The sequence below is a fragment of the Eulemur rufifrons genome, chromosome 8 (genome assembly GCF_041146395.1).
Source record: "Eulemur rufifrons isolate Redbay chromosome 8, OSU_ERuf_1, whole genome shotgun sequence".
NCBI lineage: Eukaryota > Metazoa > Chordata > Mammalia > Primates > Lemuridae > Eulemur > Eulemur rufifrons.
In genome coordinates, this window is record NC_090990.1 from 81962535 (window position 1) to 81989655 (window position 27121).

At 32.1% G+C, this 27121-nt stretch overlaps 1 protein-coding gene across 2 annotated transcripts in view; it reads right to left on the reverse strand.

Annotated features, from left to right (window-relative positions):
• Window positions 1-27121, reverse strand: part of KIFAP3 (kinesin associated protein 3) — a 139363-nt gene that overhangs the window by 106376 nt on the left and 5866 nt on the right. The window contains exons 2-7 of one of the 2 annotated variants that reach the window (XM_069478324.1): window positions 17739-17870; window positions 12176-12330; window positions 9589-9644; window positions 8741-8882; window positions 2085-2184; window positions 873-997 (exon numbers count right to left, since the gene is read on the reverse strand). In XM_069478324.1, the coding sequence (XP_069334425.1) occupies window positions 873-997; window positions 2085-2184; window positions 8741-8882; window positions 9589-9644; window positions 12176-12330; window positions 17739-17870 (710 nt within the window). The remainder of the gene's footprint in view (window positions 1-872; window positions 998-2084; window positions 2185-8740; window positions 8883-9588; window positions 9645-12175; window positions 12331-17738; window positions 17871-27121) is intronic. The other variant, XM_069478326.1, reaches the window with a different exon arrangement.

Below are 27121 nucleotides of genomic sequence, written 5' to 3' on the forward strand. Positions count from 1 at the left end.
TCTGCAAAACATGTCAGTTATGATAGAGATGAATAAGTTAGGGTCTTCAATTTAAAAGAATTAAGTTATAGAAGCAATATGATAAATACGTTCAAGTATGAGAAAAAAATGTGATGTTGAAAGAATATCCTTATTCTATTATATAGATTTCATGTGCAAGACCAGAACCAAGAGACAGAAATTATTTCTGTTCACTAGGTGAAAGAACATTATAGTAAACTGAATGCCAAACCACAGAGTGGGTTAAATTAATAAGGGACACTGTAAAAGAAGAGCCTATATAACCATTTCTCAGGGAAGTTGTAGAAAAGGTCCTTATTATTGTAAGGGAGATTAAAACAGATAATTTCTAAAGTTCTTTTCACAGTTCTAACGCTCTGTGGGTCTCTCAAATTTGTATTTAATTAAGAAAAAATTTTTTTCACTTAACTAGAAAAGTAGAACTTAATAGAAAAATAGAACTTTAAACTAGGTTCATCACCATATTTACACCCATTCCAATCAAAGTCATCTTAGTACTCAGAAGTACATAAACAGCAGTGAGCCAGGCTTCAACTAACCAAAGAATCTTAGTGTACATAATAATGTAGCTACTTGTAGGATCACCTATCGTTTATCCAGCACCACTATTACCTCCTCCTTCTACATCATTAACTAATCAAAGCTGTGAACAAAATGTATATGTCAAACTATATTCATTTTGATAGTTTCAATCTACTTCTTGACATTCAACACACTCTTGCATTGTTTCCAAGTAATACAATCAGCAATTTAAAAAAAAAGAAAAAATGAAAAGAACAAAATCATCCCATCCTTCCAAAATTTGTAGCAACAAGCAATGGAGGATTCTAAATGTCACTCTGAAAGGATATCAGCTTTTTTCTTCTTAGAAAGTTCTTCTTGCCAAAGCTCGTGTCTTTTTAATTCATGATCAATAATATTCATACAGAGAGCTCCAATTTTATAATGAGTGATAAGTCCGTGAAACTGAGAAAAGCTTTAAAGAAGAGATTTTAACATGTATTTAAAGGAATACATCTTATGGGCATATGAAATTTGTTTTCAGCAAACACTAGTACAAACCATGTAAAAAATAAATTTGATATACATATTTCAATTAATGAATATATAGCCACAGTATGCTAGCAAGACTTGAAATTATAAGATTAAATATATTTTAAGATATTACCCTTACCTGAAATGTAATCATTTTTAAGAAGTTAGAAATTAGATACTGTTTTTGGTAATTAACCACCATTATTAACCAGTCTCAAATAAATTTTATATTACTAACAAAACTAATAATGTAACAATACTAGACATACATTTTATTTACTGTATAAAACTGACATCAGAGAACTAGTAAAGTATTAGTAATCAGGTTTTATATGTTTCCTAGACAATTCATTCATCCAAGTATTTATTCCATACGTATTCATTTGCTAATGCTGGCACATTTTTAGAATAGAGGCAAGAAATTCTGTAAGAATTGACTAGAAGCTTTTCACAATGTCTCAATAACATCTTTCTTAAGAATGTATGTGTACAAATAATAAAATATGAATAATAAGAGGTATGTGTTTACACATATGTGTATCTATAACAATAATAATTACTGAGCACTTACTCAGGGTCAGTCTTCATTCTAAGTATTTTAACTCTTAATTCATTTAATCCTAAAAACTATCCAAAGAGGGTGCCACTATTACTATTTAAATTTTACACATGAGCAAACTGAAGCACAAAGAACTTAAGTAACATAAACAAAATCACACAGTTAATAAATAGTAGGGCTTAGATTCAAATACAGATAATCTACTTCCAGAGCCCACACTCTTAAACTCCAAATAATTATATTATCTCACTATGTGTGTATACATGCAGGGGTGAAAGCAGACTGAACAAAAGACAGCATAACAGAGGGCAGGACAGAGAACGGGAAACAGACAGGAATAAGAATTCAGAGGCAGAGCATAGGCAGACAGACTGAAAAACTGAGAGAACAAGTGATCTACAAACTGAACCAATAATATACACAGAAAGCAACAGAGATAGTTATTTTATTTCATAGTTTTTATACTTACCTGGAAAAGCAAAAAAAGATATAAATTATGTTTGTAGCTAATTCAACACTTTGCTTCCAGTCTTCTCTCAGGACTCTTGCTAACGCACCAAGGGCAGTCTCTAAAGATAAAGGAGACACACAAAAATGATCACCCTCCTTTCCTCTGGTATAAAGGCTGATTGGTTTTAAGTGTCTAGTTATTAATAAATAACAGAGCTAAGATAGAATTAGGACAAAAAGTAGGATACTTCTTTCCAATACAGAAAGCTATTTTTAAACTAAAATATAACTTTTACTTAAGCATTCATAACATGCAGCTTCAAGTCTATATTGTAATATAGAATAAAATATAATTTTATTCTATATTACAATATAGACTTGAAGCTGCATGTTATGAATGAATAAAATATAATTCAGATAAAGTAACACAACAGGTGGCAATAAAATAATAAAAAAGCCATTCCTTTCTTGATTTTCATTTCCACTTGTACCACTGCAGTACCCATTTTTTCATTTTAACATCTAATTTAATGTATTTAATAATATGAAAAAAACTAACGTAAGTGTAGAAAAAATGAGCAGTTTAGTAAACACTAGCTCCATTAAAGCAAATTAATAACCAAATAAAATTTATATACAGAAAAATAAGCCTAATATTTCAGTACATTAATTTATTCCAAACAGACATAAATAAAATAAAAACTCTTTCACAAAATTAGCTTGTGAGTTGGTTAATAAGTATTTCTGCTAGATTTTTATCTTGAGGAAAGTAAAATTAGTGAATTGATTTATGAAAATTAATTTGAAACCAGTCTTATGACTTACATTTACTTAATGAAAATTAATATATTAATTGAAAATCAATGAATTGATTAATGAAAATTAATTTGAAACAGGTCTTATTACTTGATATTTAAATATATAAAAATATACATATTGCTTTATATTAATATACATATAAATATATACATATATTACTTTATATTATTTAAATATATATTACTTTGCATTTATATATTAATAAATATATATTACTTTATATTATTTAAATATAAAGTAATAAGACTGGTTTCAAATTAATGTTGGTATCTGGTTTACCAAGTCTTATAATAATTAAAATAAAATATCTGAATGTTAAAATATAGAAAGCATAATTGTCTTTTATAGGTACTTAGGATCTACTGTACTTCATGAACTGCATCATCAGTATTTATCACAGTAATGAAAATGTTCCATATTTGAGCTTTCTGGCCATTTAGATTACGAAACAAGAATCAACTATTTTAGTTACAAATATACTTAGTGATAAATTTTTTAGCAAACTAAAAAAAATTCTATAAAAGCATTTCATAATGTTATTCACATTCACAATGTAAAGCATTGGAATAGTATATGCTTTTAACAAAATTATTTTGGAGTCGAATAAGTAAGTATGCAATGTACATTAAAATGCAAAGGCTCTAAAAAATCCTGCTTAATAAAAAATCTGGCTTAACTTCGTTCAATCCTGTAATTCTCAAAGGCATTTGACCATTATAATTCAGAGAAAATCGTATTTCTTAAAATACTATTCTATATAGAAATACTGTTACATAATGTCATGAATTTAGGCAAAGGTTTAGTGACCTACTTACAAAATTTTATTTCATTTTTCTCCTTTAGTATAGAACAGAGAAATGTCTCAATAAGAATACGATTACAGGAATTATAGGTAGGTTATTAAGAAATAAGTAAAATACAAACTTTATAAAAGGTCAAAAGACAACCCAAAATTAATTTATAAATTGAATGCAATCTTAATCAAAATCCCATTATGATTTTTTAAAGAATATAATAAAGTGATCTCAAAATGATATAGAAGACAAATGTAAAAGACCAGCAAAGGCAATTTAGGGGGGAAAAAAAGCAACTTGGAGCATTTACTTTGCATATTCTAAAGCTCTAGTCAAACACAAAATAAAACAAAACAACAAACAGTATGGTTTTGGTATGTAAATCATCAAATAGACCAATGGAACAGTCCCTGCCACAAAAAAAAGTTTTTAAGAAGTGTGTATTTGATAAAAGAATGGCAAGGATGTGGTAGAAAAGGCATTTAAATACTTGAGAAAGGAAGTAGTACTCACTGGAATAACTGGCTATCCAATATAAAAAAGAGTAAAATTACATCTCTAACCTCCCATCTTTCACAAAAATGAATTCCAGGGCCAAGTATTTCCAGGATAGCAGAGTAAAGACCTCCAAAATCCACTCCTCTATAGGTGAATGAGAAAACTGGTAAAAATTGTCAAAATCACCTTTTTCAAAACTCTGGAAATTAACTAAAGGCTAACAACAATTCAGAGTGTTCATTCAAGAAAAATGGCTGAATCTTGATAAGAACAGTGAGCTCTGTGGCATTTCAACTTGCCTAATTCCATCCCTTCTGTGCCAACAGCATTACAACAATGGTATCTGTGAAAACTAGCAGCCAGCAAGGACTGGAGGGGGCACAAGAGTCTGGAGCTCCCCAAAAGCCCCATCCCAGAGAACTATTATTGCCTCTCTAACCTATCTGGATATCACCTTTCTAACCTATTTGGATATATGATAAATAGCTCCATTCTCAGGGTTTGTTTTTATTTGACCTGACTCAGAGCTTACTTGTGCAAACAGCCTCATACTCACGCCATTTGTTGAAAACTATTAGTGACAACACCACAGCTGCCCAAGGCAGCCTTACCAATTGGGGTTAACAAAAGCTGACCAAAAAACTTAAAAAGTAAAAACTGGGAAATGAGATATGCACAGGGGCTTTAATAAGCTCAAACATATTCCTGGGACTTTAGGAGGCCATGCACAGGTGCAGGGATGTGTGCATCCCAGGGAAAGATCTCAGAAGGCCCTAATCTCTCATGTCTAGCTGAATTTGAGGCAATGTGCAAGCAGGAAGTGAAGGCTGTCTTGTAAGCTTCATGCTTGAACATTAAAGATGTGCCCTAACACACACACCAAGCCCCTCAGCAAAGGCTGAGAGACTTATTATAAGGCATTTAAGTAAATCTCTGTCCAATCATCAGCTGACTAGTAAGCTGAGCAGAGACTTCAGTGGCCACATAGACAAAGGATACAGACTTTACAGAATTAATCCAGGAAACTCACAAAACAAATAAACAACATCAAGAACAAGCCCTGGGGATAGCGGAAATCTGATTTCCAGAGCTGCCACGTGGTATTGTTTGAACAACAAAAATAATGAGGCATACAAAGAAACAGGACAGTATGGACTACACCCAGGAAATAAAGCAGTCAATAGAAACTGTCTGTGAGGAAGCTCAGAGGATGAATTTGTAAGACAAAGATTTTAAATCAGCTATTATAAATACATTCAAAGAACTGAGGGAAACCATATATAAGGAATTAAAAGACCATATACAAAGGTATGAAAATGATGTTTCACTAAGGAATATCAATAGATATGAATTATAATGAAATCCAAACAGAAATTCTACAGTTGAAAAGTACCGTAACTGAAATAAAAAATGCACTGGTCTCAACAGCAGATGTGAACTAGAAAATAAATAAATGAATGTAAAGACAGATCAATAGCGATTATACAGTCTCAAAGAATAGAAAGAAAAAAGGACGAAGAAAAAATGAACAGGGCCTCAAAGAGCTATGAGGTACCATCAAGCATAGTAACACATATATAATGGGAGTTCCAGAAGGAGAGTAAGGGGTAAAATGAATATTTAATGCAATACAGATGATTGCTGACTTAAAATGGTTCAATTTATGATTTTTTGCTTTATAATGGGTTTTAGTGCCATATTAAATGCATTTTTGACTTACAGTATTTTTGAACTTATGATGGGTTTATTGGGATGTAACCTAATCATAAATCAAGAAGCATCTGTAATGACCAAAAATTCCCTAAGTTTAATGAAAAACATTATTCTATACCTTCAAGATGCTCAATAAACTCTAAGTAAGATAAACTCAAAAATATCAACACTTAAACATATTATAGTCAAACTGGCAAAAGTGAAAGGAAAAGAGATTGTTGAAAGCAGCAAGAAGAAAGCAATTTAACATGTAATATGAGTATGGGATCCTCAACAAGAGCAACAGCTAATTTCACACCAGAAACATGAAGGCAGTGGGATAACATATTCAAACTGCTAAAGGAAAAGTGCTAACATAATAACAGTGCTGTAAAAAGTGCTAAAATATTCTTGTCAAGCAAGAATTCTATATATGCAGCATAACTGTCCTTCAAAAATTAAGGAAAATTAAATTATTGCCAGGTAAACAAAAATTTGAGAATTTCTTGCTAGCAGACCTTCCCTACAAGAAATTCTAAAGGGAATCCTTCAGGCTGAAATGAAAGGACACTAGATAGTGACTTAAATCCATACAATGAAATAAAGGACACCAGTAAAGGTAAATATATAGGTAAATAAAAAAGACAACATAAACATATTTCTGATTGTACTCCTTTCTTCCATCTGATTTGCAAGAACAATATATGTAGTAATAATTATATAATTGTGTTGATAGGCTTATAATGTATACAGATGTAATTTGTATGACTATAACTATACAGATGAGAGGAACCAACAAAGGTATATCGGAACAAAATTTTTGCATGCTGTTAAATTTACGGTGGTATTAATTTGAACTAGATCATTTGAAATTGTTAATTGTAATCCATCTTAGAAAATAACTAAGGAAAACATCATTCAAGAACAACAAGGGTATTACTGGAAAATATCTACGATATACCAGAAAATATCTATTTAACAGAAAAGAAGGCAATAAAAGAACAAAAAAGGCAAGAAACATACAGAAAACTAATATAAAATTTTAGATGTAAATCCTACCTCATGAGTAATTACATTATTGTTAAGTAGACTAAACAATCTAATGTATAAAAATGGATTTAAAAAACCTCCATGATCCAACTATATGCTGTCTGCAATAGAAACACTTTAGATTCAAAGACACAAACAGGGTGAAAGTAAAAGGATGGACAAAGATATATCAGGCAAAAAAAAAAAGGGAAAAGAAAAAAGACAATAGTTGAGAAAAACTATGTCTAAATACATAAAAGAAAATAGGATTAGAATTCAAAAGATAAATATTCATGACATGAAAATTATATATGTGTGTGAATGTGCACATATACATAATACCTAATACTTAAGATATGAATACAAACTTCATAGGGTATGAATTTCAAAAGTCTAGTAACATGAGAAAACAAATTCATTAGAAATCAGGTAAATGCAATTTAAAACAAGGAGATATTATCAACAACACAATGTCAAAAATTTAAAAGTTTGATACTGTCATACTCCGTTGGTATGGGGAAAAAGTGGCACAACCATTTTGGAGGGCAATTTGACAATATCCCTTAAGATATTACAACCTGCATTTCCATATTAGCTTCATTTCTGTGTGCAGACCTTAAACCCTTATTTCTGTACACAAGAAGACATGTACAGAGGTGTTCATTTCTGATGCACTCCCTACTGAAAAAATGTGGAAACAATCAAATAACCATTAGCTAAGGAATGGCTAAAGAATATGTATAACTTCACAAAATATAATTTAAACTACCATCATCAAAAGTAGTTTAAAATTAATTATGTTTATATGTACCTATATGCATTTAATCTCAAAACATTACTATAAGGAGAAAAAATTCCAAATAAGAAGTATGATACTATTAACATAAAGATTCATATAAAGCAATACTCCATATTTTAATACAGAAAAAAAATCCATACACACATATATGTCAAAGTATGAAAAAGATTTGGAAGAATGCACTCCAAATTGCTAACAGTATGACAGGGTAAAAGTTAAAGGGGATTCTATCTGTAATATTCTAATTCTTTTAAAAGACTATACTATTGTATAATTTTTAAAATACTTAAAATGTACAAATTTCCTAATTGGAATATTGGTATTATACTATGGCTCTCTAGACAGATTTCTGGATATGTATTCCAAGCTACAAACTATTGATGTACCCTCTTGCTTCCATAAAAGCAATTTGACAACAACCAAAAAGGTATTTTCTCTCATGTGAAGCAAACCAGACAATAATGACATCTTTCATATGTTATATTTAGCAAAAGTATGATCAGAAAATTATGCATTTAAAATAATTCTACAGTGGTATTACTGAGGAAAGTGTTTTAAGAACATTGTATCTCCTTTTTCTTTATTACCATGCGCTTCTAGTGAAAGCAAATGATATCAAATTCAATCTAAATGAAATCATAAAGATTAGTAGCTTTTGCTGTGCTACTGAGAAAAACTAATATTGGAACTCTAATATAATAAAAACATGGTATACATACTTGTGCAAATGTCAAAAGTTTGATCTTGTATCTTAATTGAAAGAATAAAAAAGTTTGCCAGGATAGAAGAAAGAGAAGATATATTACTATTAATGCTTGATTTTCCTTGTTTAAATTAAATGGTTTTTGAATTCTCCAGAGAATATTTAAATACTATGCTCTCATATTAAGAAGTATGAGTAAGAAGGAAGGTAATAAAGAGCTGGAACATATGTGCATTCCTAAGTTTGGTATAAATAATTTTAACTTATTCCTCTATTATAAAAAAATTTTTAAATGTTTTACAATAATTTTTCTATTTTTAATATTTATAGTTATAAATCACCATTCAATAGTAGTTCTTCCAAGTTATCAGGATTTCGAGCAAGCTGCAAGATCAAAGCAGAACCCCGAACCTTGTCAGGAATATCTTCATATAATAATTCAATGTATTCATCCATGTCATTAATATTAGCAACTTCATCAATCTGAAACAAAGGAAGAGGCAGGAAATATTTAACAATGCTCAACAGCTCAACTAACAGAGAAATGATATTTTGTGCTCAGCATATCCTTTATAACAACAGATAAATTTCCAAAGAACTCCTAGTAGCCATCTTTTTCAATAGGGGAATTTTAGACCTTTGAGTACTAGGACTCCAATACAAAACCATACAACATGGGATGTATATAAACTCTAAAATTTGTCTATCAATATAAAGTATCTTAAATGCAATACAAAGTATTCTGTATCTACAACAGATTAAATATATTTCAAAACACTGCAATAAGAATATTTAAAACATTTTTATCACTTATTTATCAAAATAGATTATGTCTAAAAAGCACAACCAATAATTTATCTTTATCAAATACTGATTTTCTACTTTTATCAAGTCCCTCTAAGTTCAATTATATTTTTTAAAATTCTGTAACTGATTAATGTGGTTGTGTGCATTTGACAGTAAAAGGCAATACCTTATAATGAGTCTTCTATTACTGTGGTCCCCAACCCCTGGGCCATGGCCCAGTACTGGTCCGTGGCCTGTTAGGAACTGGGCCAGGCATCACTGGCTGAGCTCCGCCTCCCCCCGCTCCCACGGGGGAAAAATTGTCTTCCATGGAAACTGATCCCTGGTGCCAAAAAGGTTGGGGAACCACTGCTCTATTAGATTAGAATACACACAATCTTACCTCCATTCCTTCAAAAGGAGGTGGATCTTTAGGCTTGCTTGATTTTTCTTTTTTCTCTGTAAAAAGATTTTTTTTTAATGAGAAGAATTAGCTTTTAGGGTTTTTGGATAATTTTTATTTTTAGCAGTTGAGTTTAATTCTAGCTAAACTAGGGGTATTAAAACTAAATAGTTATCAAATAACGTACAATAAATAATGTATAAAAATGTATAAAAATGCTCATCTATAATCTATCTGTTCTAATGAGGCTATCAAGGAGAGAATAAATTAAGATAATCTTTAATCCCCAAGTTATACTAGGTAGCAATTTTAACTTTCTCCTTGGTTAACTTTTTGGGTATGTAAGGTATACAGCAAGACTTGCCAACAAGAAGCAAAATAATCTATTCTAAGTATCATCTCTTTCCCTTCCTAATTCAAATTTAAAGTGGAATAGGAAAATCAATAAGGAAAAGAAAAAATATGACTTGGGTAATATATAAAACTAAAATGAAAATTAATAAAGCAAAAGGAAATACAATGACCAGTAAATGTAAAAGCTAAAATATAGAATAGTTAATTGATTCTTTTTTAACAAGTAAAATTAAGATCATAAATTAAAAGGCAAATATTTTAATATTTTAACTTTAATTTGTGTTATTTTAATTTTAACTTGTATTAATTTAATTCTCATTTATTCCCAAATTAAGGAGGTATCCAAAGATGCTGAATACAACTTTGAGCCATTTATTATACTGAATTATATGATTAATGGCATAATTTCATTTTTTAACAAAAAAATCTATCAAAAATACTTTATATGGCTCAAAAACTTAATACAAATGCATTAAAGTTAAAATAGTATCAAAATTTTGATTCTATAATTAGCAAATAGATACATATAATAGAATTAGTTCTTATTGTTTTCTGAGGATAGCAGCCATTCTGGATGAAGTCATGTATCCTCAACAGCTAAATTTTGCGTCAAACAGGTAATTTACTTTGACAATGGTTTTAATTAAACAAAGAAAAAAATCATTTAAGGTTATGAATCTCATAATCACTGTTTTGTTTTAATTACTTTTAGGGCAAGGTTTCTGGCTTTGAAATATTGAATACCAAGTAAAAGAGTTAAGAAAGAAAAACTGAAGTTTTTAAAAATAAGTGTATATTCAATATAGTAAAGTATGTCATATGTTTTCAACTACTCTTTTCTAGATAGAGAAAAACACTGATTTGAATTATTTTATCCATGCATAATGACATGGAAATTTTTTCATATTCCTCTAACTTCCAGGACAGACGTAAAAACATCGATTTGTCCTGAAAACCCAGTGAAAGAGTTTTTACTAACTTAAGAATATTTTATTATAAATGCCTTTAGAATTATATGAAATTGGCACTGGGAAAGATCAATTTTAACTATATGGAACAATCCATAATAAGTACATACAAATTTATTTTGCTCACCTTGAATTTATTTGAAGATGCTCTCTCTCATCATTTATAGACATCTTAACAAGAATATTCTATCATAGAATATCTGTTTAATAAAAATTTTTCTTGATATTTTCTTTATCCACATAGCTAGCACTCATTTATGATTAGGAAGAACACTATACACTGAGTGCTAGCCATGTGATTAGAAGCAATCAAGTTCAAAATGCCTATTTTTGACTTATAGTCATTCAATTCATTCAACAAATATGCAATGATCATATAATTTGTGTTATATACTGTATTCACAAGCAACTAGTAAAATTATGTATTAGGCATAGGGCATTTGCTGTGGAGAGAGAGAGAATGATTAATTTGAAAAAAGTCCAAAGAAAATTTTCTTTTATATTTTTCTACTTAGTCCAATCAAAACTTGAGCATTGATATATTAAGAGTATAATATTTTAGAATTCAATGTTGAAAGATATGCAAACTTAGTAAATACTATAAAATAGGGAAACAAAGAATCAATAATTAGAGATGACTTTCCATTTAAACATCTTTTTGTTTTGATTCTGGTTTAGATTATTTGAAACTGTCTTCTACAAATAATCATTTTCTTAGCTCTAATACCTTAGTGGCTTAGTTCTTTTATAAGGGAATTGAGTATAGGAGAATAGCAACAATAGAGACATTGAGAAATGAAAAAGTAATATTTTCCTAAGGAAGATTCATAAAAGTCATATTTTTAGAATACTCTAAAGCATATGATATATATTTTTAACACTTAAGTAATCCATTCAAATTATAAGTTAAATGTAAATAAGGAGTTTAGAAAATATGAGTCTAGTTGAAGCAAAGAAAACAGGTTTTCTGCCCCAAATTCTCTTTTTATTATTCTATAATCATTATGATAGGCATTTCCTTTTTTATTCCTTATTTCAGTATATATGTACACACACAAAATAAAAAAGAATCAGACCATTTTATGTAGAAGCTTCTAATATAAAGTCTAGTATAAAGGACACTGACATGCTTATTCTTTCATTTGCTTATTCATTCATAGAGCTGGTTAAAAGAAAAAAAGTCCATCCAACACTCAAATAGCAAAAGTATGAACTATCAAACAACTCTGGTTTTGCATTAAAAAGTCAGGTATTCTTCTGCTTACCTTTTCCTGACAATGAATCACGGCGGTTCTGTAGATAGTATAATAGCTGTTCTACCTCATTTAGTTTTGAAGGATGAATGAGTTTACATTCTTCAACCACCTTTCTTGCCAGGGAAGTTATATCTGTGTTGGCATTGAGACTCTTAAGTCGAATGCTGCAAGTATATCAGAATTTTCCAACTCAGATAATGTGAGTGATAGCTTCAATAATACTACTTTAAAATAATTTATATAATGTTATAAATTATTATAGAGTCTATATGTACCTGGCCATAGATGCTTTTTAAAATATAATAAAAGTATTAGATATTTAATATAATTATTTAATAATTAGGCTTCGAAAAATGCAAGGCATTGATTTTCTTTGAGCTATACAAAGTAACAAAAGGAACATAAAATCTTTTTCTGACTTCCTAGGCAAAGCAGCATATTGAGAGGTCCTGTTTTGAAACAGTATTTCTGTTGTAAAGTATGTAAAGTCTTTAGTCATTATTGGATATGAGAATCCATACTGCCACAAATAAATAGTTTTCTTGACCATACCCACAATTGTTTATTTTTTCTCCAGTTAGGGAAAAGTCCAATATTGATGTTTTCAGATTCCGTTGCTCTGGTGGCAATTACAATAGAAGGTAGAGGAGGAAAAAAGTGAAATACCCTTAAGTCCTATATGACGAATTTTGAAGAACAAATGAATACATTTTATACTTAGGTTAGTACATTAAAAAACAATAAAAACCAGCCCCTCCCTCCTTTTTAAGTTAACCCATGAGATTTACTGGAAATCCAGTAAGAAAAGATTAAGTGCCTGAAAACAATTGCCTAGTTACATGAATTCATGACCCAGGAATAGCTATGAAGACATAAAATTAGGTTCATAGCGAAGAGTCAAACTGGTGAAAAAAGACTCTGTCAAGCAGATGCTCCCATGCAAGGATTAAAAAAACAAACAAACAAAAAAAACACACAAGCAAGCAGCCACTGTGTATAATTATCTCTTTGTGAAGGTGGCTAATTTTTGTTGGGAGACATCAACATATTAGAAGGAGTAGGGTGGAGATCTCAGAAAAATGTCCTGTACTCAGAATTTGTGAAATTATTATTCAGATGCAGATGATTTCTCCTGAAACCAGATCAGGAGAGTGATTACTCCCAGCTATATAGTCAGCCTCAAATTTGGTTCTCCAAGGATTCTGTGAGCCACCTAATAGCCTTTAACAAATTCTTTCTATGCTTACACTTGCTAGAATGGCTTCTAAGGTTTGCAACAAAAACCCTAGCAATATCCTGTCCCTTTGCTTTAATCTTTCTTTCACAGATTTTGGGTTTTGGTTTCTACCTTTAAGTTTCTTAAATTGTTGAGTTTGTTCTTATATAGTTTTAGCTGTATATCAGAAGGCAGAGATAGAAAGGAGGGTCCACTCAGAGAAAAACTCTAAAAAGACCTCTTCATGTTTAATTTTTATAAGGAATTGAGAAATCTCGAAGTTTCAATAAATCTGACCTAAAAGAGCCACAATAGAAACTCTATAAACGTGTATTTTTTAAAAATTTTGCTCTTGTGACTGTTTCTTTAGCTGTGCAGAAGCTTTTAAATTTAATCAGGTCCCATTTATTTATTTTTGTTTTTGCTGTGATTGCCTTTGGGGTCTTCTTCATAAATTCTTTGCCTAGGCCAATGTCTATAAGAGTCTTTCCCACATTTTCTTCTAGAATTCTAAGTTTCACACTTAAGGTTTAAGTCTGTTATCCATCGTGGTCTGATTTTTGTGAGAGGTGAAAGGTGACCCAAGTGCCCATCAATACATGAGTGGATTATCAAATGTAGTATATGTATACCATGGAGTATTATGCAGCTATAAGAAATAACGGTGATATAGAATCTATTATGTTCTCCTGGATAGAGCTGGAACCCATTCTACTAAGTGAAGTATCTCAAGAATGTAAAAATAAGCACCACATATACTCACCAGCAAATTGGTTTCCCTGATCATCACCTAAGTGCACATTTGGGAATAATACTAATCGGGTGTCGGGCAGATGTGGGGGTCGGGGGAGGGAATGGGTGTATACCTACATAATGAGTGCAATGTGCACTGTCTGGGAACACGCTTGAAGCTCTGACTCAGGGGGGTGGGGGGACAAGGGCAAAATACATAACCTAAACTTTTGTACCCCCATAATATGCTGAAATAAAAAGGAAAAAAAATAAAATAAAAACAGTATTTCAAAAAAAATTTGGAAAAAAAATTTTATTAGGCTTTTTTAGAGCAGTCTTAGGTTTACAGAAAAACTGTGCAGAAAGTGCAGTCCCCAAATATACCTCCCACCTATACCACTGGCCCCATAGTTTCTCCTATTTTTTCCTATAATTACCATTTGCCATTAGTGTGGTAAACTTCTTACAAATGATAAACTGATATTGATACGTATAGTTATTAACTGTAGTCCACAGTTTACATTAGGGTTCAATGCATGTTGTATAGTTCTATGAGTTTTAATAAATGGATGACATATATCCATCATTATAGTATCATACAGAATGGTTTTATTGCCCTAAAAACGCCCTGTGCTGTACCTCTTCCTCCTCCTGCACCCCTGGCAACCTTTTTACTGTATTTATAGTTTTGCGTTTTCCAGAATGTTGTATAGTTGGAATCATATAGTATGTAGCTTTTCCAGACTGGCTTCTTTGCATTTAAGTTCCTCCATGTCTTTACATAGCTTGATAGTTCACTTCTTTTTATCACTAAAAAATACCTGATTGAATAAATGTATCACAGTTTATGAATTGACCTAGTGAAGGACATCTTGTTTGCTTCCAATTGTTGGTAATTATAAGTAAATAAATTATAAATAAAGCTGCTATAAACATTTGTGTGCAGGTTTTTGTGTGGACAAGTTTTCAACTTATATGGGTAAATAACTAGAAGCACAATTGCTGGATTGTATGGCAAGCCTAATTAACTGTGTAAGACTGCAGTCCCCAACCCCAAGCCACAGACCAGTCAGCAGGCCTGTTAGGGACTGGATGGCAGAGCACCGGCTCCCTGGTCCTCGTCTGTAGAAAAAATTGTCTTCCACGAAATTTAGAAACTTAGGGAGGCGGGGCACACAGCAGAAGGTGACTGGCGGGCGAGCAAGCGAAGCTTTGGCTTCATGACAAACTGTCTTCCAAAATATATAACAGTACCATTTTGCATTTTTACCAGTTATGAAGGAGAGTTCCTGTTGCTCCACATCCTTATCAGCATTTGGTACTATCAGCGTTTTAGGTTTTAGCCATTCTACTAGGTGTACAGTGGTATTTTGTTGCTTTAATGTAAATAGGATTTTCAATCTTTCTTAAGATCTATTTTCTACCAACATATGTATTGGCAATCTCATTCATCTTCTTTTTGTCCAGGATAATAGACAGATTTTCTGCTTTTAATGTGTAATCTCTCTGCTAAATCTTTCATTAATTATAAAAGACGGGAAAACAACAGATAGGGCAAGGATTTTTTTTAAAAAGTCAGCTATTTTATTCCTACAGTCAACATATGAGAATCTTCATTTGGCACCCCATGCCTATTAAGAACACCAAAAAACACATTTAAAAAGTATCCATGTTATTTGGGGGGCCACAATCATTAGTTTCTCATAAAGAAATCTTCAGAAAACAGGAACTCTGTTGAGGATGGGCTTGTGCATTGTTTTGCCCAATAATGGAGAATGAAAGATAAGTCTGTTGGATCTGGGCCATATCACTGACTACCGCAATTTAATGATAACTTTCAATTCTTACCTATCTTAATCTATATGAGGTTCCACTCCTGCTCACCATTGATAAAACACCTCTTGAATCAACAAACTGTATTTTCCTTTTGGTCTCACAATATGATTTCTCTCCAAATCTTGTGCAGTGAGGGCTGAGAATCACAAGGTTGAGTTACTCGGGTTTTTCCCTTACTAAGGTTCAAATCAGCTTACTCTAGCCACAGTCCATAGTAACTCTTTCCAGGTGGCTAACTCTACTGAATGTATACCTTGTCTAAAAAGTCTACAGATTTTCAAATAATAACAATATTCTCACTGAATTCTAATTGAATAAGGCTACTGACTGCATCCTAAAGAACTAAAACTAAATTTCTCTCCTGAAATGTGGGTATATGAAGTTCTAAAGGCAAAGACTCTGATATGCTAGCTTTTCTTTGGATGTCAAATAAATAAGATCTCAAGAGACTTTCATGCATTCTTGAAATGTAAAAATGAGGCAGCAATTGTAAACACAAATAGAAGAGAAAAAGTATGAGAGAACACAAAAAAATATGAGCATGTGAGTTAGAATTTACAATACATGTATGTATGAATTTGTATTTCTCTTCAATCCAGTGTATTATCTAGAAGACTCAATTATCTTTAGGGAATTATTAATGTTATTTAGTCTCCTCCTAACCCAAATAAGAAGACCAAGTAAGAGATCCTAATAAGATACTAAGCAGCTTCTCTTTGCAGGTTGCTATATACCAGGGTTTCTCATCTGCAGTACCACTGAAATTTGGGCCTAATAATTCTTTGTTGTAGGTGGCTAGCATGTGCATTATAGGATGTTTACAGTACCTGGCCTCTTATCCACTAGATGCCAATAGCACCCTTCTAGTTATAGCAAACAAAATGTCTCCAGGCATTGCCAAATATCCCTTGTGGGAAAAATCACTTCCAGTTGAGAATCACCATTATATATTAATACTTAAAATGCAGTATTTTTCAGTGTGCTAAAAATACTATCACATGTACTCCTAGCAGTCTGAATATACTTAATACTACCGAAACACAGCATAGAAATTTTTTCTAACTAGCTCCGAAATTAAATTTTTTTTATGGAGGGAAGAGAGTTGAGGGAAAAACTAGGTGATCTCAGACCTTCTCTACTTCTACAAAACTATGAGAGGAAGGTGAGATAATCACCAGCACAACTGCAGGCTAATGAAAAAGATCAGTTCCCAAGGGACTCCTGAAAGTATTGCAAAAGCAGGAAGGAAGGTGTGTAGAATACTAAGAGATCTAAGACTAATCCCTTGAGTCAGAAAATGCTTACCTTAATGCTAACATTTTTCAGAGGACTAGATTTTCAAGGGATGAATTCAAGGTTTGTGCCCCATTTGGGAATTTTTGAAAGACATACTACTTCCTGCAATTTCCAAGGAAGAGAGAAGAACACAGGACCCTCTAAAATATAAATTTCCTAAATTAAGCTAAAAAACCCCACATAAACATATCTCTTATGATTGATTTAACAAATTAGTAGTTTATATTTTATTATACGCATTTACTAAATGGGTTAAATTATAATACAATACATATGTTCCAACCGGTTCCCGTTAAGCTCACAAAAATCTTATTTTCCCTAGAATATACTCCATATTCATAGTTTAATATAATCCCTCCTTCATTAAGATGAAGTATGGCTGGAAGAATGCCATAATCACTTATCATCTATGCTGACTAAAATAACATCAGATGTATAAAGTCCGTATAAGGGTCACTACTTTCAAAATGTGTACAGATAAAGAAAACTTACATTTTTTGGCATTCCTTCCGTTCTCCCAACATGGGATCTCCCATTTCTCCAAGAATGGTAGCTTCCACTTCATATTGAACAATGAGTGCTTTTTCTGATGGATGTACGTCAATATTCCCTCCTTTAACTTTCCTGTCATTCAAAATAAAAAGGGCATAATCAGATTAAAAACTCAAAAGTCCACGGTTCTTATCTAGTTTATAGGAAATAACTCTTTTTCTCTAACTCTGTACTTCACGTAAAATTCTTGGTCCTGCATAAGCTGAATAGCTCTACCTGGGGAAAAATATATTTACCCAAAGAATCATGCATAAAAGCAACTGAACGAAATAAACAATTAAGATTATTTGAAGAGAATGACTTCAACTAGAAGTCAGCTCTTCAAAACCAAAGACAGTTGCCTCAAAATTTACATTAGAAAAAAAATCAATCTACCCATTATTCACTCCATTAACTGAATCACAGAAGTTACATAAATTATAATACAATATGTGTAATATATCATCTAATATAATAATGTAAGTTGTAGCATTAGTACCTAAATAAAATCACTCCTCAATCACACCCAAATTACATAACAAAAAAAGCCATTTACAGGTTATGTATACTGTATAGTCACATATCTCAAATTATAGTGTCAATAGTAGATTCCATACAAAAGTTATATATACTCTTTCCTCAAGCCCATGAAGTTACATAATGAATTCTTAATTGCTGTAAACCAATGACAAATTAATCACTATTTGTCACCTGGCCATTATCAGAAGGCGATAAAATGAGTTGTAATAGAAGAGATACAGCAATGGAAACAAGCAAAATTTCTCACTCCTTGTCACAACTAGCTGTTAGCGAGCTGACTAGTGAGGTCCTTTAGCACAATGAGAATAGAACTAAGACAACAACTTAAATTTATTTTAATTCCAATAATCATAAACTTGCAGCTTTTCTTTCAGTTGGAAATAATAGTTTGACTTATGCATATTTTCAGTGTAATTTTTAAAAATCATCTGTTCACCAGAATTCTTTATGAAAAGAAGGGGAAGGATCCAGAGTATTAGGGCTATGATTAACAGTCATGTGTAGAGATAGGAGATTAAATACACCAAAGCATAGAGTAGGTAGGTCAGTAACTAAAGTGATAGTAAGACATATAGGAGGAAAAAACTTGCAAAGAATGAGAGCAGTTAGAAACCAGGCAGGCCACAAAAAAACAAGGAATTAGGAAATCAGATATAGACACATATAAAAAGGATGGTACGATGCTACAAGTTCAAAAGCTAGAGAAATTACAGGAATCAAAAGAAGAAAAGAGAACTGAAAAACAAATATAATATAGCACCACAGAAACTATTTATACTTCAAGGCAAACTAGTTATTTGTTTCCTGATAAAATGGAAAGCAATCCAAGCACCGGACTTTATACATACAAGGAGATAACTGTATCCAGTTAAGGGAAGAAAAGCATAAGGAAAAAATGTAAGTGTAGATGCTAAGAGTAGCCGCCTACCATGACTTTCAAAGTGAGTCTTCTACAAATTAGCAGCTGGGGGAAAAGCATAATTCTTGTCCTCTGAGGTCTGATATTTTGCCTTTCTCCAAAGGAATCAAATAATTCTAAACCTAATTATTTCTTTTTAGTTTTTATTTGTTTTTGTGTGTATACCTGTTTTACAGGAGTAATTAAAATTTATCTAACACAAAATCAATTATAGAAAAACTAAAACAAATGAACAAAGAAAAAATAAACTCAAAACTCAGAAGAAATCACTCATCATTTTAGCACATATACATCCACACATTTTTCTATTTATATACAAATAATAAACAGAGAGTAAATGCTACAGATTTTTTATTTATAGAAGAGGCTTAACAACCTGGTAGAGGTGAAACTATATTTAATATGAATAGCACTTTACATAGGATTGAAAAAAGTATTAATTGAATCTCCTCCTCTGATCCCCTTGGCATTGCCACTGCATATATAAAATACATATATTACAAACTAAGTTCATATTATACATGTTAGCAACATACTTTTAAAACTTACTGTACATACTGACTTTATCTAAGGAAATATTTTGCTTTTAGTACTTCACACACTCACATTCCAGGTATTCCATTTGTTGAACACCTTGATTATTTTCGATTTTGAACAAAATTTATAGGATTTACATACAAAACATTTAAAATTATTGTAGGACACTTGGTTGATTTATAAAATAGTTCTTTAAAGGCTCAAAATATTTTTGTAATTCAGTTACTCTATATTCATATATCATATGAATATTTTTAAATTGACAACTATGGTTTCAAATTCTATTCTGATTGGTAAAATATCCCAGCTTGTTTGGATATAGTTATGAATTATATCTGCACACAACCTATGAAAAGTACATTTCTGGTTTTGATTGTTAATTTAGTAAGAAAATTCCTTTCATCATACCAATGTTCTTCACCAAAATTTATACCTGTATTATCACCACAAAATAATTTTATTTTAAATGTGGAACATTCAAACTGAATTTAACCTAGCAATCACAATGAAAGAATTAATTGCCAAATGCTTTACCTGGATTCCATTAATTAGATGAAAAAAATTAAACCATTAATATTATTGGAATTAAATGATTTTCTATTTGAAGCATCTTATAATACCAATATTAACTTGTTATCTTTTAAATGGTTGTGAATTTCTTCCTTTAATGAAGACTTCTGAACAACAGCTCTGCTTCAGTTTGTTTTTATACATGCACATGAAAACTAGAACCAAAAATGTGTTAAAATGATTTAGAAAAGTTTTTTTTTATCTCAATGAGAACTTATGCTTTATGGAGTAATATATATATAAAATAAACCTTCTATAACTGCATGTGATAAATTGCCACCTTTGGGGACAGTGTTCTTAATTAATAACTTCTGAAATACATCCTTATGTTTCTAGACTTCATGTGGTTAGTGATATCATTATGACCCCTGAGGTAGACAAATGCTGATGAGCATTGTGTTACCACCCATTCATAATCAATTTTCTTGAGAAACAAAAATGTAGTTCTTAACTTTTTATTAAATAGTACTTTGGAAAAATTATTGCTATCAAAAGGATTTACTGCAAAATAAAGTTGTATCAAATAATAAATAGTTGTATTTTATACCATGCAACAAAGCCATTGTAGGAAGTGTTCACTCTCTTATATGCTCTCTGGCAGGACTGCTCAGTATCTATTTCCTGCATATATTTCACTAATAGTCAACATATAACTGTCCAGAATTCAATTAACCCTACCAACTGGCAGACCATATTCACGCATCTCAGTTTGTAGCATGGGTATGGCACAATAGGCTACTTATAGAGGAACTCAATTCATCGCTGATATGTCTCATATACTACTACTAAATAAGACCATGGAAGAAACTTGAAGTGCAAACTGGAAATCTACCAAATCCACCTCAGTTTATTAATATTTTAGTGCAATTACTAATGAGATGTTATTAAAAAAATTTTTTTAATTGGGTCAAATGCTAAATCTGATGAGACAGGGGCAACAGCCGAAAACCTGGACTGTCTAGGCCAAAGCAGCAAAAAATGATTACCCTAACCAAATCCAATCCTTTTTTGCTTTCCCAAAAATGCTCTCTAGTAATTATTTACTCATCCATTTCCATCTACATATATAAACACTTAAAAATGTCTCATTAAAAACCAAAAGAAATAAAGAAAACCCTATTTTGATCCCACAAAACCCTCCCATTAACACTGCTTTTTACTGTTGCAAAACTTCATTTTTGATAGTTGCTCTAATTAGTCTATTCACATGTGAAGCAATTCCAATTAGACTTTGGCTTCCACACAACCCCTACTCTACTCTACCAAAAGAGCTCCGGTCAAGGTCACCAACTTCCTCCATGTTGCTAACTGTTTTGATCTTTACATTTTGGTTTTCAATTTACCTGTAAATTATTTTTGTGTTTTGTGGGGGGTCGGAACACAATTTAAAATTTTTTCCAGAGAAATAACCAATTGTATTAATATCAGCACCTTTTGTGGTATCTTTTAAACTTTTTTGGTTTTTGTTCTTTTGGCATAAGTTATAGTAAGTACATTTTGCATCTGGAACCAGCATACACCCATACACATAAATGAAACAAAAAAAATGCCATTAAATAATACCTCTTCTTACCAGGTAAAATGCATTCTAGTCTATTCACAACCCACTGATACACTGTGACCTACAGCATGGAAACGAAACCTAATTTATTGATAGTCTTTTTTATCACTGCTTTAAAATGCTACCTCTTTCATATATTAAGTATGCATCTAAATGTGTGCTATTTCTAGGCTTTTTATTTTATTCAATTAGTCTATAGATCTAGTCTTACATTATTAATATCGAAGGGAAGTGTCCCCTATCTGGCTCTTCAATTTTTTCTCAGCATTGTAGGACTTTTGCCCTTCCACTTAAAATTTTAGAATTGTGTTTGAAATTCAGTATTAATAAAATCCCTTTTGGGATACAGATTGGGATTATCAAGAATTTGTAGATTAACTAAAGCATCTATTAAAATGGTAAATCTACTTAAATTTTAATTTTCTTTCGAGAAATTATATTAATACAAATTTCTCTAGAAAGGTCCATTTGTTAGATTTATTCCCAAGTATGTTATATAGTTAGTTGCTTTAGTAAAAAAACTTTTTTTCTAACTTAATTTTTAAACCACCATATCAAAATTCAAATATGGGGGTGGGAGGTATATAGATGTTATATCCAGCCACCGTTACTTAATACCTTGATATTAATACCATAGTCTGAACATTATTTTAGGTTTTTTTATATAGACAGTTATATCATTTGTGAATAATGTCAGTTTCATTTTTTCTCTATCTTTATACCTCTTCTTTCCCTCATATTATTACCTATATAGGACAGCTGGTGAACTGCTGAGGCGGTTATAAAGGCATCCTTGGCTCAGTCTTAACGTTAAGAAAAATGCCTCTGAAGTGTCCTAATTAAATACATTTATATCATAATTCCCTTTTATTTCTAGTTTGAGTTTTTTCCTTAAATTATGGATATCAACAAATGTTTTTCTGCATCCACTGGATGATCATGTGTCCTTCTTCTTTAATCCACTAATGTAATAAATCAAATTCATTAAATACATTAAACCATACTCATATTCTTAGGAGAAGCACAACTTGATGATGCTGTGTCTTAATATACTTTTGAATTAAATTTGCATTCTTCTTTTTTTTTTTTTTTTTTGAGACAGAGTCTCACTCTGTTGCCCAGGCTAGAGTGAGTGCCGTGGCGTCAGCCTAGCTCACAGCAACCTCAAACTCCTGAGCTCAAGGGATCCTCCTGTCTCAGCCTCCCGAGTAGCTGGGACTACAGGCATGCACCACAATGCCCGGCTAATTTTTTTCTATATATATTTTTAGCTGTCCATATAATTTCTTTCTATTTTTTTAGTAGAGATGGGGTCTCGCTCTTGCTCAGGCTGGTCTCGAACTCCTGAGCTCAAACGATCCGCCCACCTCGGCCTCCCAGAGTGCTAGGATTACAGGCATGAGCCACCGCGCCCGGCCTGCATTCTTCTTAATCAGTGATACTAGCCTGCAGTTTTCCTTTCTAAGAATATCTTTTTTTCTGATTTTCAGATGAAAATTATTCTAAAATCTTTTTTTTTTTTTTTTTTTTTGAGACAGAGTCTCGCTTTGTTGCCCGGGCTAGAGTGAGTGCCGTGGCGTCAGTCTAGCTCACAGCAACCTCAAACTCCTGGACTCAAGCGATCCTCCTGCCTCAGCCTCCCGAGTAGCTGGGACTACAGGCATGCGCCACCATGCCCGGCTAATTTTTTGTATATATATATTTTTTTAGTTGTCCATATAATTTCTTTCTATTTTTAGTAGAGACGGGGTCTCACTCTTGCTCAGGCTGGTCTCGAACTCCTGACCTCGAGCAATCCACCCGCCTCGGCCTCCCAGAGTGCTAGGATTACAGGCGTGAGCCACCGCGCCCGGCCTCTAAAATCTTAATATGAATTAATTGGGGCTTACTTTGCAGATTCCATGGAAGAGTTGTATAAAATGGGAATCATCTGTTTCCTGCAAGTTTAATTATAATTTGGCTTTAAAACTGTCTGGGTGTAGCAGATTTTACCAGTATGAAATACCTCTTTGTATTTTTGACAATATATTTTTTCTTAAAGTCTATCTCATCTGCTATTAGTACAGTCACTCCAGCCTTTGGATATTTACAGTTTGATTTCATCCACTTACTATTGACTTATCTGTGTCTACATTGAAAAGTGTGGTTTTTGGATATGACATATAGTTGGGTCTTGCTTTTCTTTTTTCTTTTTAAAATCAATATTAGTAATCCCTCCCTTTTAATTGGAACATTAAGACCTACGCTGTCCAGTACAACGGTCACTAGCCAGATGAGTCTATTTAAAGTTAAAAATTAAATATATTACATTTTTAACATAATTAAAAATGTAATTCTAACAAAATTAAAAATTTAATTCCTTAGCTTCACTAGCCATATTTAAAGTGTTCACTGGCCATACAGCTAGTGGCTATGTATGGGATGACGCAAATATAAGACATTTCCATTGTGAAGAAAGTTCTATTGGAGAGCACTGGTTTAAACCATTTAATGTAATTATTGACATGGATGGAGTCTATCATTTCATTTTTTATTTTCTGTTTTGCACCTGTGTGTTTTATTTTCCTGCTAGCCTTTTGAATTTTTTTAAATTCCATTTTGTCTACTAGCTATACATTTTAAAAAAATTTTTAGTGGTTGCTTTAGGGAAAAAACAGTGCTTTAGTGAACCTTTTTCCACAAGGTACTTAAGAGTTAATACTGTACTATTTCACAAAATTTTAGGTCCACTGCCCACCCACCCCCATCCTTTATGTTATAGTTGTTGTATTCATTACAGCTACAAACTTATAAGCCCACACAAAAATTTTAAAATTTTTTCTTTAAAGCCATATTCATTTTTTAAAAATAAGTCTGCATTTCAATTACTAAAATAAACCTTGGTAGTGGAGGATTAGAGGATTAGGTAATTCAAACCAATGCTCCTTCTAAGAAAATCTAAAAAGCTATGGTCAGAAACATGTATGTGTTTATCTGTTTGAAGGTAGAGGAGAACTAATAAGGCAGAAAAAATTAGTGTTGAAATCCAAGAGAAAAAGAAAATGAAGAGAGGTAAGTCTTGAATTAAGACTGCTTTTCCCTAGAGGTGTTTGCAAATTAAAAGAGGTGGAGATATGTGACTAGGGACACAAAAATTAGAGTCCAGGCACAAAACAGCAGTGGCCCTGGTAAAACTCCAAGCTTTGGGTTGGAAACAGGAGGACTATATCCTAGGAATAATTGTGAAACAGAAGCAGACTGGTCCCCAACGAGACTAAAAAGCCCAGGTTAATATATCTGAATTCCTAAGAACTAATTAAGCTGACCCTGGATTTTCAGTATCGCTGACTATCACAAACAAAAAAATAGTCCCCTCTGAATAAAAAGAACGTCATCATAGGCCTCAAACGATTACTTACACATTTATATTCCTACATACGATATTCAAAAATAAGTCATTATGCTTAATATTAGGTAATTTTCAGAATTAGATCTTATGTATTTTTAAAATTTCTAGAGCTAAAAACACAATAACCCAAATTAAGAAACCAATTAATATATATAACATTATATATAAGGACAGAATTTATGGAGAAACCAATTAATATACAAAATAACAGATTATATATAAGGAGAGAATTTATGACGTAAAAAACAAACCAGAAGAAAGCACTCAGAATAAAAAATAGAGACGAAAAGATATAAAATAGAAGAGAGAGCATAATTCAGGAATGTACACTGCGTAGGTCTAATATATGTAATTGAAGTCTCAAAAAGAGAGGTGAGAGAGAATGGGGATAGAAGCAATATCAAAAGATAATGGCTAAGTGACACGAGTGAAAATAGCAGAGTATGAATTTCTAGAGGCCAGCACTCCCCAGAAACACTGAAAAACTTGGCAAAAACTGTCTCAATCAACCTTATTGGAGCTCTGGAAGATTGTCAGAAGTTTACAGCAACCAAGTGAATGTTTGGTCACAAGAAAGACTACAGAAACAGAGCAAGAGTATATTAACTAACGATGTTTTAACTTACCCTAGACACCACCCTACTCTCCAGCACAGTGGCAGTCTTAAAGATGGCAGCCCATGTTGCCACTGTAAGCACTTGGTTCTAGAGGGAGTGAAGTGGACCTTGCTCCCAAGGAATTATTTTGAACTTGACTGGGGTTTTTCTTGGGGTATGCTGGGTCTTCCCTTTGTTTTGCCTAACTTGAAACCCTGTCAGGACAATGCAGCTATGTGGTCACTGAAATCAGCAAAAGCCAAACACACAAGGTGCTGCCCCCGACTCCCGGGAAAACAATAATTGTTGAGTCAAACAAGACACACTGAAAGTCTGAGAGGAAAATCCAGGAAGTTAGACTTTTGGCGGGAATAGAGGCTTTGAAAAGCTGTTGCATCTAAAGAGGAATCTAGAAAGCCGTGAGCATGCAAATGCTCATGCATGAGCAGGGCAGGACGTATGCTCAGAAGAAAACCTGAAAAGACTGTAAGTTTTTACCTCTGGCTGATCCTTAGGCAGGAAGTGAAGGCTAAGGGAGAGTTGTAAATTGCCTAAGTGTTGAAGGAGTGCCCGAACACAGAGCCAACCCTACAAAGACCTGGAGTATGATTTTCCTTTTATTTCTTTCTTTTGTTTTTTGGCACATAACAGCCAATATATCCAATTTCAAAAAAAATATGAAATGTGAAGAAATAAGAAACTATGGACTGCTCACAGAAAAAATACTTAATAGAAACTGTTCATAGTGCAGCACAAACACTGGACTTATTAGACAAAGACTTTAAATCAAATTATCTTAAATATGCTCAAAGAGCTAAAGGAAACTAGGACAAAAAAAGGAAACCAGCAAAACAATATCTCAAGAAATAAATAATATAAAAAAATTATAATAAGTTTCCAATATTGTAGGTGAAAGATACAGTAAGAGTAATAAAAAAATCATTACAGGGGTTCAACAGCAGATTTGAACAGAAAAAGGAAGGAATCAGCAAACTTAAGGATAGGTCAAATGAAATTGTCTAGTCTGAGGATGCAAAGAAAGACATAAAATAAAGAAATAAAGAAATAAAATAAAGAAAAACAAACAGAGCCTCAGAGACTTATGGAACACCATCAAATATAGCAACATATGCACAATGAGGGTGGAAAGGAGAATGAGAAGGGGGCAGAGAGAATACTAGAAAAAATAGACAAAAACTCCCCCAAATTTGATAAAATACATACATTTACACA